Below are 19,852 nucleotides of genomic sequence, written 5' to 3' on the forward strand. Positions count from 1 at the left end.
AAGAAAGAAAGAAAGAAAGAAAGAAAGAAAGAAAGAAAGAAAGAAAGTGAAACCTCAACATTCCTACCCAGGGAAGAGAATGAGAAGAGAGAGATGTTACAGAAACTGGCAGATCTCATTACACCAACACCTAGAGAGCTCCAGAAGGCCAGCCTCAGTTTTCATCTTGCAGTGCCACATTCCCAGCTGCATTTCCAGAGAACTTTATCACTGACACGACTGTGGGCTAGGAATCAGGACCCTTCCCACACTAAACTTACTCTTTGGACAAATCTTTTGGCTTCTTCCCCATCTCCGAATTAGGAATACTATGTTTTTCAGAGGAAATCAATCAATCAGCCAAGAATCGTTTTTATGTGCTTACTGCCTTAGGTGGGTTAGGTGACACTGTGGAATAGCACGCCAGGCCTGGAGTTAGCAACACCTAAATTCAAATCCAGCCTCAGACCCTAGCTGTGTGACCTGGGCAGATTGCTGTTTGCCTCAGTTTCCTCATCTGTAAAATGAGCTGGAGAAGGAAAAGGCCAACCACTCTAGTATGTCTGCCAAGAAAACCCCCAAAGGGGTGACGAGTCAGACATGACTGAAAAATCGCTAAACAGCAACATTTGTCAAATACAGTGCTAAACACTGGGGATTCAAAGAAAGAACAAAAACAGTCTGCCCTCAAAGACCTTACGTTCTAATGGGGGGAAGAGCACGGTGTTGGGCACCTGGAAACACGGGTTCCAGTCCTACCTCTCTGTCTAGTTAGCTATATTTTAGTCAAGTCCAAACTTTTCTGGGTCCTAATTTTCTCTTCCCGTAAAATTATGGAATTGGACTACATGACCTCTAACCCTCCTTCCAATGTTCCCTAGTGATTCCTGCATCAAGTTAAACTTCCATTGCTGAGCACGCTAAATCACTTCATAATATGGGCCTATTTTACCTATCCAAGCAGATCCTTCTACTCTCTAATATACACCCTCTCTTTCAATTAAACCAGGCAGGCTCCTCCCTTGCCCCACCACTCACACTCCATTTCTACCTCTTTTCCTCCATTTAGAATGCTGTTTCCTCACCCTCTCTGTCACTCCAAAGTATACTCATCTTTCTAGGACAATTTCCAACTTCAGTTCCTCCGTGAAAGCCTTCTTTAACTATTCCAGTCCAAAAGACAGTCATCCTTCTCTGAACTTCTATTGAACATACAGGTTGCCCACATGTCTTGTCATTCAATCATTCTCTTTGTTCCTTATGTCAGGAACTAGATCTTCCCCAGCTAGATTGCATGACAGGAAATTCTTTTGTGTCTTCTACAATGATGGATATATAGTAGGTATATTGTATGTATAGTAGGTATATATCAAGCTGTACTTGACCAAAAAATATTCATTGGCTGATTGATTCCAAGCAGAGAGCTGTGCTTCTTTCTGGATTTAAATCAATAAATATTTATTAGGTATCCTTGAAAAGATGCTCATTTTCACAGGATGCTGCAGGGAATTTTTTCTAAGCTCCTAGCTATCCCAGTCGGCTTTCTAGGATACTCTAGCTGGGAGCCAAGGAGATTAAGAGGTAAAAAACATAAGAGGTCATGTAGTTCACTGGTAGCTTTTAATAGCAGCCAACAATAGAATTATTTAAGGGGAGTTATTTGGGCAAATGACTCCTCTTGTCCAATTTATTCCTACCTGTCCTGGCTTTCTCAGCTGGCTTTGAAACAGAAATATTAATTAGTATAGGAGAAAGAAGTCATCCCTGAGGTAAAGGGACATATGATCTACAAAAGGAAATAGAATTTTTGGAGCCAGATGACACCAAAAAGATCCTTCAGTTCAAGAGTTCTTAACCTTATTCTGTGTCATGGACCCCATTGGAAAACTGGGTAAGCCTATGGAATCCTCCTCAAAATTATTGAGGGAAATGCTAAATTTCAGTTAGAGGTTAGTGAAAATAAAGATGTTAAATTTATACCATCCAAGTTCACGGACCCTCTGAGATCTATCTATGGACCCCTTGGAAAGTCAGTAGATACCAGGTTAAGAACCTCTGCTCTAGATCATCTCAGATCTCTAATGTCACTGGTTGGACACTGAAAGAAAAGTTTGAGAAATCACGCCATGGACTTGTAAACTCCTTGAGGGAATTGAGTCTATCCTACTCGACACCTTAAACAGGGCCTTGCACAGAGTAGGCATCTAATAAAAGCCTGCCAAAGAATGCAGATCAAGGTAAGTTTGTTAATTATAGAAAAGGGAATACAGTGGAAGAAGCAGGTACATTTGGAGTGAGACCATAGGGGCACAGACTTGAGAGAGACAGGAGGAAGGAAGCAGGTATATGGGAATGGGGAATAAGGTTTACACATTAGCAGCTAGGGGTTCTGATGCACTGTGATAAAGAGAGTATAAAGAAGTGGAAGCTTGCTAACCATTGAGGAATGAGTTCAGGCAGAGTATCTGTGGTTGGAGGGAGGTCCTTTGGGGGAGGCAGGAGATCATATTCTTTAAAGTTCCTTTCCTAAGAATCTGCCTCAGGACATGTGGTGATATGGTGTCCTGTAGGAGAGTCTCCTCACAGCAGACAGGAGCAGGAGAAAGTATGGCCAGGGGACCTCTGGTCAGGAGTCAGGAAATGGTGAGTCTGGTCCAGTCTAGCCTCTGGAGCACTGGAAGAAATCCTAGAGGTGAAGACCAGACTCTGGACTGAGGCAAGGCTTCCTGTGAAGGGCCTGGAGGGAAGCTATGTGTTGGCAGAGGGGAGGTTGTAAATGTATCCAAGGATGACGAGGACTTCCAAACTTATAGAGCATCCTAGGAAGGTCCTGGAAAGATGACAGAGTCCTGAAACAGATAGACAGGTTTTCAACTGATGGGGGGCTGACAGGGCTCCTTGGGAAAACAGACTTTGATTTAGCAACAAAGGCAGTCTAAAAATAGACTTAATCTTAGCCTTACAGTGTTTTTCTTGGCTTTTAAAAAAGGTGCCCACAGCTGGGAGTGGTCCCACATAACCCCAGCCATAACTAAAGAGTCATCCTGCCCTTTTCAGGGAGAGACTTTCCAGTCACTGCACCTTAGCAGACAGGAGCATAGCCACCTGGTGGCCCTAAAGAGATGAACCCCAGAGCTAGTAGTTAAGTTCAAAGACCCGTTGAGATAACATAACTCCCAATATAGATGATGGGATCAGCAAAAAGCACAGATACACCTCCCAAGAGAAAGCAGCATCACCTCGCCAGAGAACATCAGCAGCCCTGCAGTTCTGGAATTGTCCTGTCATGATCATGGGTATGCATGAACCTCTACATGTATGCCTTCCATGTCTCCCTCCATGTTCTCTGAATGTGGGCCTTCTTTTAATGGTAATGTAATAACCTGTGGGAGAAAATACATCATGTGCATATATGAGGAATCTATCATAATTTTATTTGCTATTTTGTTTGTTTAAATACCTTTTCTTTGAACTAATGTGTGTTCTGATTGACTAGTAAAAGCGAACACATCCACGGGGGCTCATAAGCTATAGTTTTAAGTGGCTACTAACCCACTGGTGATTTAAACCTGGGTTCACTTTTCTGGGGGTCCAAGAGAAAGAAGTTTATGGTGCCTCTGTGCTTTGCTATGGGCAGACTATCTCTGAAGCATTATATTTATTTCTAGGAGTGATATTTTAGGAGGATGTTGACAAGACTGGAGTAATCTGGAGGAGAACAATCAGGTTGGCAGAAGGATTTGAAAATAGGTTTTAAGATCTGTTCAAGGAAATAAGATTGTTTAGCCTGGGGGAGGGAAAAAGCCTTAGGCAGGGAATGACATCTTTCTTCATGGGGAAAAAGAATTAGATTTGTTTTGCTTGGTCCCAGAGGGCAGAATTAGAAGCAATGGCTGCAATTTATAGGGAGGCAGATTTCAGCTCAATTTTTAAGAGAAACTTCTAACCATTAGAAATGTCCCAAAGTGGAAGGGGGGATCTTGAAAGATAACTTCCTCATCCCAGGGGGCACGAAGACCACTTGTTATAGAATAATATAGATGCTGTATAGGAATATGATAATCTATAAAACATTATAATGTATTATAGTGTTATATAAGAGATTTCTCTTCAGGTATGGGCGGACTAGATGAACTCTGAGTTCTTTCAACCCTGATATCCCAGAACAAGCCTAGGTGTGGAAGAAGAGATGCAAATCTGACCCATGGGGACAGATAGTTTAGCATCTTCCTCATTTTACAGACAAGGGAATGGAGACCAAGGAAACAACTTGCCAGGGACTGTCAATAAGTTAGGTAGTGGCATAAATAGTCCTGGACTCAGGTCTCCTGTGGAATGGGAAGAAGAGAAGCGTGATGGCCATAAATGATGCTTCAACAACCTGGGTTTTCCTTAGAAGAAAAGGTTTCATTGCTCATGGATGTGTTACTCAAATCTATCAGTTATAACTGCACTGACTCATTAGTCCCAAGCATGTCACTGTGAGATCATTGTACGTGCATCACGCACACATATTTGTACCCTCCATACATGCCTTAATGGGTCCTCAGTGTTATTTCTGCTAAAGGGAACATTTAAAATTAGTTAATTTGGCAAAAGGGCAGCTAGGTGGTTCAATAGATAAGAATACCAGGCCTGGAGTCAGGAACTCAATTTGCTGAGTTCAAATACAGTCTCAGATACTTACTATGTGTGATCCTAGGCAAGGATAATTAATCACTTAATCCTGTTTGCCTCAGTTTCCTCATCTGTAAAACAAACTGGAAAAGGAAATGGCAAACCTCTCTGGTATCGCTGCCAAGAAAACAGTTGAAAAGAGTCAGGCAGAACTTAAAAACAATTTAACTGAACAAGTTGGCAAAGGATAAAGAAATTCAGTACCAAGCCTGTTGCTACCTGGCCCTAGGATATCCCAACCCACTCCAGGGCTAGAGCCTAAGATCGTTAGTTCACTCCCTCCATCCCAGGATAAGAAAATCAAATCACCAACAGAGCCTGACCCTATAGCTGGTTACAAGAAAGGATGTAACATTCTTCTTTAGGAGTTCTTAACCATTTTGGGGTCACACCCCTTTGGCACGAAGCCTATGGACATTTTCTCAGAATAATTTTTTTTAAATAAATTTAAATAAAACTCATTTTTAGTCACAGGTTAGTGAAAATAAAGGTGTCATTATTTTCCCATCCAAGTTCATGGACTCCCTGAAATTTATGCATAGACCAGGATCTGTGGCCCCTAGTTTTAAGAACCCCTGATCGACGATCTCTACTATTCAGTGGCCAGCAAACTCCCTTTCTCTTCTCCGAATCCCTGGCATTCAAAAGCAGAAGACTGTCTAGGGAGGATTTTCTATTTAATCCTGAGCTAACAGCCATAGGAGAGCTCCACTGAATAGCTATCTCACTCCATACCATTTCTTTCTATTTTCTTCTGAAAATAAAAATTCCTTTTGAAAAATTCCCCTATCCCCTAAGAATTCTAAAGCATACATTAAGTATAAAAAAACATCAGCTCCCCCTGACATTTTGAGAAAACCTGCCCTTTTCTTCAAGCCTGCTTTTGTCTCTGCAGGCCTTACATTAGGTAAGCTTAAGGCCCCAGTGCATAGAGACTGTTGTTTTGAATAAAATTTTGTAAAGAACCACATATTAGTCTGACAGTCCCTCCTCACCTCTCCCCACTGAACATAGATAAAATGACGTATTTGTCCCACCTGGCCCAGCAAGAAAGACCAAGGCTTGTAATAACACAAGCTGGGTTTGGTTTTGTTTTGTTTTCTCTTCCTTCATCAATCAGGGTCTTAGAAATGGTGAATCTCTCTAGAATAGAGGTAAGCTTTAGGATTGCAACATGAGTACCAGATGTCAGTCACACTGAGGAGAATCACTGACTTAAAAATAGTGTATTGATTGGAGGCCCATAGTAGCAAGCACGTATAACACCTGGAGTCAGGAAACCAGCTGTGACTCTAGCTAATGAGTTAGAACAAGTCATTTGAACCTTTTTGAGCCTCGGTTTCCAGTCCTGAATGTAGCACCACTTTTGTCTTTTGTTCTTTAAGGGCCCATTCAAACCTGTGTCTTTGAGCCTCCCTTTACATTCAATCTGCCTCTGACTGATCCATCTGGCACTTACCTTCAAGGTAGATAAAGAAGAAGGAGAATTGACGGTCTCTAGTAACTCCTTGGCAGCAGGGGCTGTCTTTGGCCTTTCCTTGTATCCCCAGAACTTAGCACAGTGCCTGACATATAGTAGATGCTTGACGTTTATTGGCTGACTACCTAGGCACAGGTAGCACTCTCTAACCAGCTGTCTCTCAGGAATATTTGACTGAGCTCTCAACTCTGAGTTGAATGAAAGGAGAAGAGAGAGAGGTAGTGTTATTCCAGGTCTCCTAAGGTGTCTTTCCCCAGAATTCTGCCTTGGGTTGGGAATCATAATGGGTTAGCTTGAATCTTCTCCATGTGGTCTCCATACGTCAGCTACAGTTCATCATTGCTCTCCTGTCCTCTGGTTGCTTAACTGGTCTGACTTATAAGTGTTTCGGTGGGGAAAAAAAAGAAAAATGACAGATTTCTCTGGGTCCCTGAAATAGTCAACAAGTATTTTTTTAATTACTTACCATGTGCCAGGCATTGTGCTAAACACTGGCAACACTTGTTGCTTATGGTTTGTCTTTCGTTCTGGAAGAGGACCATGCCGTCAGGAAAGTGATGCCATAACTTGCAAGTGAATTGGATTTAAGTGAGGGAGGGTGGTTCAAAGGCACCAGCCTCACTTTCTCTTCCAGAACCATCTGGGTCCAGTGGAAGAATATAGATCAGGACGACTTGGAGATGGCCCAGAGTGAGAATACAAATACACACAGAAAGGACAGTCCCTCCCCTTAAGGGCTACCATTCTGGTAGGGAAAGACAAGACATAAAAGAAAGTTGAAAATTGAGTGGACAAGATGGAGATGGTTCAGGGTACTTGATTCAGGGCCATATTGTAGAGAAAGTCTAGAGAATCAAGAATGCAGCCTGGGTGAAGACATGATTGACCTGGGCATCTTCCTTAAAGCAGTGGTTCTCAGAGGAACCATCCAATGAGATGGAACTGCTGCAGGGGTGGAGGTTTATTTCCAATGTGAGAAGTAGTCCAGGGTGGAGGGAGCTTCCAGGGTGAAGAGGTTTCTGTGGCATAGTTTTTATGTATTTTTTTGGTGGGGGGGGGGGAAGGCAAGGCAGATGGGGTTAAGTGACTTGCCCAAGGCCACACAACTAGTGAGAGTGTCAAGTGTCTGAGGTCAAATTTGAACTCAGGTCCTCCTTATTCCAGGGCTGCTGCTCTATTCACTGGGCCACCTAGCTACCCGCTGTGCCATAGTTTTTAAAAAAGTCCTGTGGAGAATCAGATATGCCGTCTAGAGAGGAATGAAGACATGGTTGGCCTGGGCATCCTCCTTAAAATGAAGATTCTTGGAGGAACCATAGCTGTAGCTTGACCCAATACTCAAAACAGCCTCACTGATAAACAAACAAAAAAGTCTAAAAAATAAAAATAGAATCCCATATCACCCCCCACAAATGTAATATCCCCACTCATGGTTCTTTTAGGAGTCTATCATCTTTTCAAACTAATAGCTCCAAGCCCCTGTTCCCTTTGAATCTTCTCGAGATCAATCCAGCAGATACAAGTTCAAAGCAGAAAACATTTAATGAAACAGAATGCAAAAGTAAATAACAAGGAATGAGATGGAATATTCAGCATTCCCAGCACTCATCCTTGGATGGCTGCCTCCCCAAATCTCTGGACATGTCCACTCCCCCATTCTTGCTTCTCCCTCTGTCAGTTGCAAGCCTGCTTTTCATTCACACCATCGAGACTTCCATCCTCTTTCTAAATTAGGCATGCTTAGTTATAAGGGAGAGCTTCTAGATGTGGCTAGTGATGGAAGAGGAAGGAGGAGGAGGTGGAGAAGGAGGAGGAGGAGGAAGAGGAAGAGGAAGAGGAGTAAATGGACATTTCATAAACAAAACATTTCTTTTAATAAACCAAAGAATGGAAAAGGATACATGCAAAGTATAGTTTTGTTACTACCATGTTAGATTTAATATACACTTTAAAAACAAACTAGATAAATTATGAATTCATTTATAATCCCATTTTTCTCTTCTCCTTTGTATATTGAAATGTTTGTGTTTATTGATATTTATTATATAAAAGAAAATTTATATTAAAAATAAACTGGGCATACTGACTTCATGCACAGTCTTCTAGAAAATGTAATTTAGAGAATCCCCCCAATAAATGAGGACCCTCTCCAAAGCATTTTTGGAATGTGACATCATGTATTGTTACTCTGTGTATAAAATGGAGGGTTTTTTACCAACTACCCCCAAGGTTTATTGTGAGGGAAACATTTAAAAAACCTGGGTACTAAGTCCAAATGACATTTACTATAGAAATGTGACCTTGGGTATTTCACTGTGACCTTCCTTCAGCCCCTTTTTCCTTTACTGAAAAATGCAGGGAATCTTTTATAAGATTTCTGTGAGAACCAAATGAGATCATATAAAAGTTCTCTATTAAGTATAAAACTAGTGCCCTCCCTGGAGATATTACTTCGTATTTCTGTCATAGCTTACTTTATATCTATTATATTTAATATCTATTATATATGTATAGAGATACTTTGTTATCATGTCATTATGCATTTTCTTTCCAGGAGACTATAAGCCTGAGAGGTTTTTGCTTCTGGGTCCCCAGAACCTGATACTGGCTTTTTCTTATTCAGTTGTTTCAGTTGTGTCCAACTCTCTGTGACCTCGTTTGGGGTTGTCTTCACAAAGATACTGGAGTGGTTTGCCATTTCTTTTTTCAGCTCATTTTACAGATGAGGGAACTGAGACAAACAGGGTTAAGTGAATTGCCCAGAGTCACACAGCTAGTAAGTGTCTGAGGCCAGATTTGAACTCTGTAAGATGAATCTTCCTGACTCCAGGCCAGGCACTCAATCCACTGTGCTGCCTAGCTGCCCAATATTGTCAGGCACCTAATAAATGCTTATTGAATGAATGATATGATTAAATGGAAAGGATTTTATTTTTATTGGGGATGGACAAACAAATAGAATTTTGGGGTTCTCAATGGAGAGGAGCTGGACTTATGATTTCATTGCCATGGAACTCCCTTTACCAATGCACCTTCTCTTTAACTCAGAATCTTAGAGCATTTCTTAGAGCACAGAGAGAGGTCCAGTGACTTAACCAAGCTAACATAGCTAGTATATATCAGAGACAGGTTTTGAATCCAGCTCTTCCAAAGTTTAAGTCTGGCTTTATTCTACAACACTCTGCCCCTCAAGCTTTCAAAATGGGTTGCAATTTAAAGCAGTTTAAACTAAAGATTAGTCACCTGTCATCACTGTCTCTCTCCTTCTTGCCCCTCTGCCCTAATTTCCTTCCCTTTCCCTTTTCTTGTCTGCCTAGTACTTTCTTTCTCCTATGAAAAATTATAAAGCAGCATTCTCAATCAATCCCAGCATTTTAGGCTGATCTCCCTTATCTCTGAAGAAAAGGGCAGGCGTTTGTTTTCAAAGCACACAAGGGAGGCACTAATGAAAAAGCAGCTAATGAGGAATCTGTGGGAAATCTTTGCATCCATCTGGCTTGGCACAATAAGCCCGAGGGGTGGCAGGAACTTGCTAGGACTCCCCCCTCCCCTACACACACACACACACACACACACACACACACACACCCCTTTCTTTTCCTAAAATTATGTCTCAGGTGGCTTGGCAACAAACACCTTGTCAGTTGGGGATGAAGTGATCCACTCAGGACCCTGGAATTGGAGGGAGAAATTCTCCAGTAGCAAAGAGTACATTGTCATGGTGGTTTGGGGATGGAGGGAGATGCTGACAAAGCTTCAGAAGGGAGTAACCCAATTCTGCTTTTGAGGTGTGATTTTCTTTCTCTCTCTCTCCTGTTTGTGCAGGATGGATGATATCCAACTGTGCAAGGACATCATGGACCTTAAACAAGAACTGCAGAATTTAGTCGCCATTCCAGGTAATGGTTCAGATGGTTCAGAAATGCTTGGGGGGCCAAGAGCCTGTTCCCTCCCAGATTCACCATACCTGGAAAACTGGGTATTTTCCCCTTCTTACTAGCTACACCTTTACCTTTCCTTGTGTCCCCAATGATTAACAAAATGTCTGGCACGTACACTTAGTAAATACTTGCTGACTGACTGACCTCTGAAGTTTGCTGTTGTTCTGTACTCACTCTTGGTGACCCCATTTGGGGTCACCAAGATCCTGGAGTGGTTTGTCATTTCCTTCTTCAGCTCATTTTACAGATGAGGAAACTGAGGCAAACCGGGGTAAGTGCCTTGCCCAGGGTCACACAGTTAGTAAATATCTGAGGCCAGATTTGAATTCAGGAAAATGAATCTTCCTGATTCTAAGCCCAGTGTTCTATCTACTATGGCTCCTAGCTGCCCTGCAGTATGTACCAGTAATATATTACTAGCCCACAAATGTTTTCCCACTGGCACTGTCTGCAGACTTTTCCACACAACCCTTCCGACTCTGTTCTGTCTAATTCAGGCTGCTCTCCCTTGCCCTGTAGGAAGTAAACTCATGAAGTTATAGACTTATTGTGCTGGAAAAAACTGAAGAGATCATCTAATCATATGGTCCAGCAGAAAGAGTTGACATGAAGTGTTCCGAAAATGATGCACCTTGTGTAACAGGTCTGCGAAACACGCTGTGTCTATCATTCCACTTAAGTCTACAACAACTCTTCGAGGGAGGGCCAACAGGCCCTGTTTTACCCCTGTTTTACAGATAAAATTTATTTTTATTTTATTTTTAATTAATTAATTTACTTTAATTAATTAATTATTTTTTGCCCCCATTTTACAGATAAAAAAACTGAGGCTCACTAATCTATTTATGCAATGCCATCCCAATTATATTACTAAAAGGTTATCTTACTGAGTCAGAAAAAATAATAACAGAGTTCTTTTGGAAAAGCAAAGAGTCAGGAACTTCAAGGAAACCAGGGGGAAAAGATGTGAAGAAACTAGATTCAGTATTATCAGACCTTAAACCATAGGTGAGAGCAGTAAAGTGTAAAATGGATAATTTTGATTATTTTAAATTAAAATTTTGTATAAATAAAACCCATTAAAAAACCCATAAAAGCCACGTGCCGTCGGTTGCTCAGTGTCCAGCACATAGCATGATTTGTAGACTTGAATAAGAAATGACCAGGCCATGTGGGTAGTTCAAGGAAGAACAATGAACTCCATTTATTGATTCTCAGGATAAGGTTTTTATAGAGCAAAAGAGACAAAGGAAGGGGATGCAAGTATTCTTATCATTATCTTAGTCTGTTACATCCTGGAAATAGCACAGAATAGATAATTTAATAAGGATTTGCTATCTAAGAGACTAAAGTCTTAGGGTAATAAAATCTTTGATCTAGGCCTCAGGTACCTGCTAATGCAGCCGCAGTCATAAACAGATACAATTGGGAGCAAACTTCAAAGCCAAAGCTGCAATCCTCAAAAGTCATCACGTTTAGAACTGACCACCCAAAGATACCCGAGTGCAGAATCAGATATTTTGGTTCTCAGTAACTAAAATCTTGGTGTATAGCCTGTTGGTCTCAGAACTCAAACAACATCCTTATAAGTGTAACCCATATCAAAAGAACTCAGGAGCTAAGTTAACTCAGTCGCTTCTCAAAGAGGTCTTTGATATTTGGGTCCACTGATACCAAGGTAATTATCTGAAGTCCTGGCTCAGGCCTCTTTGGCTCCCAACAGCCAAGAATGGAAGGAATGCAGAAAATTGGGGAAACTCTCAGACAATCTCCCAGATAGAATATGATTGGGTCTGGGTACTGTTATGGTGCAGGAAATGTTGAGCTGCTGGATTTAGGAAAATATGGAAAGACTTGGGATTATGAAGGAAGATGCTTCAGAGAAACAGATAACAAGTGGAAATTAGCATAATATAGTCTTACATATATGCCTTTGAGTGTATATGATGTTTATGGATGGCTTTATATATATGTGTGTGTGTACACATATACACATAAATGTAAATATAAATATATTTATATATTAATTGTAGTCTTCTGAGGGGGGGAGGGAAAAATAAAGTAAAAAGTACACAGCAGAGCACAAAAGAAAACATACAAGGGAGCAAAGAAAAGATGGACAGCTTTGAAAATAAAGTGTAGTCTTCATTATATAGGTTTTCTTGAAGTGGAAATTTATTGTTTTATATTGAATTCCCTTATGTTCTGCTGTGTATATGGCAATTTTTTTTTCTTATTTTGTATTTAAGTTTAAAATAAATTTTAAAACTTAAAAAAAGAAAAAAGTATTAAAAAAAACCACCCAGGCTCACTGAGGTTAAGTGGCTTGCCCATGGTCACACAGATACTGTCAGGGGTGGTTTTTGAACCTCTACACTTAGGTTTCTTCCTATCTCCAAGTCCAGGGCTATATCTGCTACACCTGTCTCCCTCTAAACCACTGGATTTAAAGTCAAAAGACCTGGGTTCAAATCTCAGCTCTGCTAACATACTCCTACTCTGTGCCTTTAAACAAATCACTTGACCTTTTTAAACCTCAATTTCCGCATCTATAAAATGAGGGGACTGGGTTAGTTGATTTTTAAGGCTACTTTGGTCTCTTCATCCTATGATCCTTGTGTGACCCTTCCTTTAATTTACAGATGAAGAAGCTGAACCCCAATGAAAGAAAATGCCTTTCCCAAGATTACATGGTTTGTAATGGGGGATGCCAAGCCTCTTGACTCCCAGTCCAATGTTCTTCCCACTATAAAACAGCATACTCAATTAAAGATGAGAAACCAGAAGGAGAAGCCAAATGATTTGCCATGATCCCACTGTGAAGTGTTTGAGGGCTGGTACTCCCACAGTCATGGCTCCTTGGTCTAGAGACCTGTCAATGCCAGTTTTTTTTTCTCAGCCCAAAGTCTTCCCTGAATAAACCGCAGCACGAAATAGGCATGAGAGACTCCCTCCTCCTTATCTTTACTCCGCCTGCTCACTTTCTCACCAAGAGTTCTCCCTTTCTATTTTCAGAGCTGTACCAGGTCCTCGATGAATTTAGCTGAGGTTAGAGAAAAATCAGAGCTCTTGGCAACGTGTCAATAAAAGTATTAGGTTAAAAATACACCAAACCACCAAGAAAATTATGCTTCCAAGGCAGGGACAAAGCAGAGCCCACCTGCTCCTCGGCTGCTGATGTGAAGATGCAGCTGACTAGAGCTCCTTAAGACCATCCTGCTGGGTTAGTCTCTGGAGGGTACATCAAAACCAAGCCCAGGCTTAGTTGTTCTTCTAAGCTTATGCCTGAATCCCTTCACTGAGAAATGTGGCATTTCTTGCCCATCCTCTCCTCATCATCACCCCCCACAGGTTCATGGTGTTCCCATCCCTTCCTGTTCTGAATCTTTTCTTAGGTCTCTTTGCATTATCTTGGCCATTTCTTGGTCTCTTTTTTTCCAGTTTAGCCTGTTGTTTTGGGCACTGGGGCCCACAGGACAGGGATGGGGTCTAGTTCAGCTGTCTGTATTGGACTTAGGTAAGTCTACAATTCCAAACAGGTCCATAGTATGTAAACTTAGCAACCCTGCTCCTCTTCATCCAAAGTGAATTATCTCTCCTATTTTAGGCAGCTATGTGGTGAGGTGGATAGAGTGCTGGGCCTGGAGTCTCAAATCCAGCTTCGTGTATTTACTTGCGGTGTCGCTTAAACTCTGTGAGCCTCAGTTTCCTCAGTGGCAAAATAGGGATAATAATAGCATTTAACTCTCAGGGTTTTTATTAGGATTAAGTGAGATAAAATTTGTAAAGTACTAGCTGGCACAGTGGATAGAGTGCTGGATCGAGACACAGGAAGACCTGAGCTAAAATCTGGCCTCAGACACTTACTAGCTGTGTGACCTTGGTCAAGTCACTTAACCCCGTTTGCCTCAATTCCACATGTGTAAAATGAGCTGGAGGAAATGGCAAACCCCTCCTGTGTCTGCCAAGAAAACCCCAAATAGGATCACGAAGAGTCAGATACAACCGAAATAACTGAACAGCAATGCTGTGCCTGACAAATGAAAGGCAATTAATAAGTGTTTGCTTGCATCCTCATCCCTCGTATTTTCTGTCTCTTCTTTCCATGAGGACCAGTCGTCTGATGAAACAATGCTTGAAAAATGCATTTCGGCCGCATATGTGCTCTACAATTACTCCTTCCTTGTTAGCTTCTAGAGTAGGGAACCACAAGCCAGCTCTGCATCCCTATTAGCCCTGGAGAGAGAGACAGAGACAGAGAGACACCGAGAGAGACAGAGAGAGAGAGAGAGAGAGAGAGAGAGAGAGAGAGAGAGAGAGAGAGAGAGAGAGAGAGAGAGAGAGAGAGAGAGAGAGAGAGAGAGAGAGAGAGAGAGAGAGAGAGAGAGAGAGAGAGAGAGAGAGAGAGACAGAGAGAGAGAGACAGAGACAGAGACAGAGAGAGAGAGAGACAGAGAGAGAGAGAGAGAGACAGAGACAGAGAAAGAGAGAGAGAGAGAAAGAGGGAGGGAGAGAGAGGGAGGGAGGGAGAGACAGACAGACAGACAGACAGACAGAGGGAGGGAGGGAGGGAGAGGGCCAATTTGTCTCCAGAAGCACAGGAAGGAAAGGGACATTAGGAATGGTGAAAGACACAAAATACAACCACAAAGGGGAAGAACTGAGAAAAATGGAGGCGATGAGAGCTATCAACTTTGTTCAGTTTATTCTAAGACTCACACAGGATTTCACAAATAACAAAGCATATTCACACATCGCTCCACCCATGACACTGCACAGGGAGAAGAAGAGACTTGCTAAACGGTACTCGGACTCTCTCCTGCCTCTGTCCTTCCCTGGATTCCCTCAGGCGCCAGCTACAAGCCCGCCCCCTACAGGAAGCCTTCTCTGTGTCGCCCGCTTCCCAGGGGGTCTGTCCGCGCATAGCTGCTCATGTGTGATCTTCCTCATCAGACCGGGAGCTCCTTGAGGGCAGGGGCTACCTTTTGCTTCTCTTTGTGTCCCAGGGCTTAGCATGATGCCTGGGACACAGTAGGTGCTTAATAAATGCTGATTAACTGACAGGCGGACGGCTAGGCATAGTGAATACTGTGCTGGGTTTGGATTCTGGAAGAATTCTGACATTCACTAGGTATGTGGCCATGGGTGAGTCATATAGCCTCATTGAGGCTTAGTTCCTTCATCTGTAAAATAGAAATAATAATGTAGGACCTGACTCACCAGGTTGCTGTGATACTCTGATGAAATTATATTTATATTTATAAAGAGCTTTGTCAACTATAAAGCTCTCTCTCTCTCTCTGTCTCTCTCTCTCTCTGTCTCCCTCTGTCTCTCTGTCTCTGTCTCTCTCTCTCTCTCTCTGTCTCCATCTCTGTCTCTCTCTCCTGGGATCTACTCCAGCATCCCTATGGGGCATCTCCAACTAGATACACATCGCATATCCAGCATGCCCAAAAAGGAAATTCATTATCTCTTCCCCCAAACCAACCCTTTTCCTGATTTTCTCATTTCTGTCCAGGTCACACCATTCTTCCAGTCACCCAGTTTCTCAATCTTGAAGTCACCATTATCACTTTCGACTTTTCCCCCCTCTCCCCTATGTCCAAACAGTTTCCAAGTCCCATTGATTCTCCCTTCATGAAATCTCTGCCCTCTCTTCTCCATTCACATTCCCCTAGTTGAGGCCATCATCACCTCTCACCTGAATGACTGGGATTACCTTCTATGATCTCCCTGCTTCATGGCTGCCCCCTCTCCAATCCATGATCTACACAGCTGCCAAAGTGAATTTCCTACAGTACAGGACTGACCGTGTTCCTCACATGCTGCCATAGCTCCCTTTTGCCTCTGGGATGAAGTATGGACTCCTCCATTTGGCACTCAGATCCCTTTACAACCTGGCTAGCTCCAGCTCGCTTCCCATGATTATTATATATCGTTCTCTTTCCTACGCTGTACTGGCTGGCCAAACTAGTCTGCTCACTGTTCCCCAGGAAAGATGTCTCATCTCCTATCCCTGTTCACATGATGCTCCTCATGCTCGGAATGACTTCCCTCCTCAGCATTTTAAAGTGTGTATTAAATCTAACACAATAGAAACAAAACAGCTTTGTTCATCCTGGGCATTGAATAAGGTACTAGGCCTTGAGCTAGGAAATTGTTGTTCAGTAATGTCCAACTCTTGGTGACCCCATTTGGGGTTTTCTTGGCAAACATGCTGGATTGATTTGCCATTTCCTTCTCCAGCTCATTTTACAGATGAGGGAACTGAGGCAAACAAGGTTAAGTGACTTGCCCAGAGAGTTACACAGCTAGTAAGTGTCTAAGGCCACATTTGAACCTAGCCCTTCTTGACTTCAGCCCTGCACCACTTAGCTGCCCCTGGGTGGGATTAGGAAAACCTAGGTCATATCTGACCTCAGTCACTATTTTCATGATCCTGGGTAAGTCACTTAATCCCTCAGTTTCCTCATCTGTAAAGTGGGCATCATACCGTGTTTCCCCGATAATAAGACACTGTCTTATTATTTTTTTTGGACAGAAAAACACCAGAGGGCTTATTTTCAGGGGAGGGCTTATTTTAATGAACATTGACAGCAATTTTAATAAACAGGTAAATGTTAACAAAAAAATGTACCTTTATTCAATAAGCAAATCACTGGGGAAGAACAGGATGACGCACTCACTGCTGCAGCTCTGATTGGATGCAGCTCGGAGCGCGGCGTGCGTTTCACCCGGGGGGGGGGCCATAATGTTGCGTGTAGCGCAGGGGATCACCTTCACTACAGTAGCAATCTCAATAGGGCTTATTTTCGGGGGAGGGCTTATTTTAGAGGAATCTTACAAAGTAAGGGGAGGGCTTATTTTCGGGATAGGTCTTATTATCAGGGAAACACAGTAATAGCACCTGCTTTCCAGTGTTGTTGTGAGGATCAAATGAGATAATGATTGTATAGCACTTAGCAGAATTATTGACAGTAAGTACTGCATACATGTTAAATTTTTTTCATTTAACCTTTCATCTGTGTCCCCTTGTGACCTTCCCTCTGCTCTCTTCTCTGCGTTTCTTTAAAATTTCACTGGCACTCTTTTCTTACCCCCTCCCTTAACCTTTGCTGCCTACCAACATTCCCTTCTCTAACCAGTAGACCCTCTCCCTTCCGACAATCGAGCAAAACAAGTCCACATATCGGCTGCATCTAAAAATGCAGGTCTCATCCTGCACCTCTGATTCATCTCTTCTGTGAGTCAGCATCAGTCATGACTGGTCAATGGGCGATCAGAATTCTGTCATCTCTCAAAGTTGTTTTTCTTTTCATTTTTGTAGTCATTGCATAAATTGTTCTAGTTGTGCTCTCTTCATTCTTCAGTTGATACAAATCTTTCAAGTTTCTTTGAATCCTCCCTTTTGTCATTTTTTTATGGTACAGTAATATTCCAATATGTTTATATGCCATAACTCATCTAGCTATTTTTCAACTCACGTGCACCTATTTTGTTCTCAGTTCTTTGCTACAACGAAAAGTTTACCATCAATATTTTTTGTATATGTGGGGGTCCTTTTCTTCTGTCTTTGGCCTCTTTGGGGCATACACCTAATAGTGTTGTCCCTGAGTCAAAGTGTATCCATATAGTAAGTATATTTCCAAGCTTGTTTCCAGAATGATTAGCATAGTGAGAATGAATAAATTCATCTTGATCTACTGAAAGTACTATATAAATACCAGTTGTTGATATTATTATTATTTTAAGCACCAGACAAAATTCCTAGGTTCAGTATAGAAGATAAGACACCATCAATACCTGAATCCTTAAGTAAAACGCTGAGAAAAGGAAGACAGGAGAGTATCATCAACCTTAAGCAACTAGGAATGTGTAAGAAAAGTGTCAGACCCACAATGCAAAGGTTCAGCTCTTCATTCTTTCATTCATTCACTCAATAAATATTTATTAAGCACCTACCATGTACCAGGGACTGTGACCTTTGATAGAGCTAGAGACAAGTATGCAATTTTCTGTCCCTGCCTTTAGAAACATGATTTCTTAGTAGTTTTGTGGGTTTCTAAATAAAATACATTTATCATCCTACAAATACTGACATCACTTTATCTGATAGCTGGAGGAATTCAAGAAATTCAGCTAAACTGCATCTCGATTTGAACATTGACAATAGTATCTGTTTTCATCTGCTGTTTCATCCTTCTTCCCAGAGGACCATGACATCAGGAAAGTGATGTCATGACTTGCAAGTGAATTGGATTTAAGTGAGGCAGGACTGTGCAGTCACCAGCCTCACTCTCTTCTTCAGAGTTATCTGGGTCCAGTGGCAAGATACAGATCAGAATGACTGGAGATGACCCTGGATACAGTGGGAGACCTTTGTCTTTTTAAGCTAAGGTCTTTCCCAGGTCTCAGTTTGTCTGAGGCAATGCCCATTCAGTGATTAAGGCTAGGTAAGAAATAAGGCAAAGAATGGCCTCTTTTACCTATTAAAAAATCAATCTGGGAAGGGAAGACCCTCAGGATTTCTGGCCAAAACAGAAACAACTGCTATTTACACTCACTCTGAATTATCAGAGGCCAAACAATGACCAAATGAGGTGTGGGCTGGGACCTATTGTTGGCCAGTCTAGGAGAGCCAGAGTGATTTGGTTGGGCAATGCAGTTCGTTCGTTCGTTCCTTCCTTCCTTCCTTCCTTCCTTTCTCCCTCCATCCCCTCTATCCCTCCCTCCTCTCTCTGTCCACATAGGGAATCATACCTTACCTATGAGTGCTCTGCCAAAAGGAATATAAATTTGGATTGCTGAAACCTGGCAAGATATCTTGGGGTTTGGGGGCTAGATTTCTTTTTTAAGGACCATGCCTTAAACCCAAATCACTCTGGCATGGCTTGCTTGCTGGGCTTTAGCTCTGGAAGACAGGATGTCTCCTAATATCTTGACTCTTGCCACTGGAAGAAGATGGCTCTGGAGGAGAGAGTGAGGCTGGTGACTTTGCACAGACCTGCCTCACAAATCCAATTCACTTGTAGGTCATGACATCACCTCCCAACGTCATGGTCCTCTTTGAGAATGAAGGACAAACAACAGTCAACAATCTGTCAGTAGTAGTAGCTGCCCCACTTGGGATCCAACTGGCCAATTCTGGTCGGGCAATGCAGCTTCTTCCGTCCTAAGTTAAGTCTGGAGATGAAGTGTGCTGCCTGAGACTCTCCTTTAATCAACATTGCTTTTTGTTTTGACAACCAATTCATGTTTCAGCTGTATCTCCTTCACCAAAAGAAAAGAAGTTCAGAAAAAACCATTTGCCACATTTACCGTATGACAGCATATGCAGTATTCTGCCCCCCTAAACTCCCACGTCTATAATGAAGGAAGGCCCAGTATGACCATTACAATTATAGTGTTCAGTGGTCAGTTCCCTCTGAAAAAACAAAGTGACCCTTTAGTTCATTTTCTGAATCTTTTTCTTTATTTTCAGAAAAAGAAAAAACTAAACTGCAAAAGCAGAGAGAGGATGAATTGATCCAGAAGATCCATAAATTGGTGCAAAAGAGAGACTTCCTGGTAGACGATGCTGAAGTGGAGAGATTACGGTGAGAGTGACAAATAGCCCCATGTCAGGTCTCTAGAGGAGACAAAACTTGGGGCAATTTGAGACATCCTTGGATCTAGGAACACTGTTGATACTGCTGTCCTGATCATTCCCATCCTCAGGATCTTCAGGGGCATCATGTAACCTGCCCACCCAATATTGGAACCCTTGCTAAAAATC

At 42.1% G+C, this 19,852-nt stretch overlaps 1 protein-coding gene across 1 annotated transcript in view; it reads left to right on the forward strand.

Moving 5' to 3' along the window:
* Nucleotides 1-19,852, forward strand: part of BMERB1 (bMERB domain containing 1) — a 140,282-nt gene that overhangs the window by 113,834 nt on the left and 6,596 nt on the right. Inside the window, exons 3-4 of the mRNA XM_069086460.1 lie at nt 9,962-10,035; nt 19,559-19,673. Of these exons, the coding sequence (XP_068942561.1) occupies nt 9,962-10,035; nt 19,559-19,673 (189 nt within the window). The remainder of the gene's footprint in view (nt 1-9,961; nt 10,036-19,558; nt 19,674-19,852) is intronic.

Source organism: Petaurus breviceps, unplaced genomic scaffold (assembly GCF_028583685.1).
Source record: "Petaurus breviceps papuanus isolate PSGF00001 unplaced genomic scaffold, PetGlider_PUasm1.0 118, whole genome shotgun sequence".
NCBI classification, from domain to species: domain Eukaryota; kingdom Metazoa; phylum Chordata; class Mammalia; order Diprotodontia; family Petauridae; genus Petaurus; species Petaurus breviceps.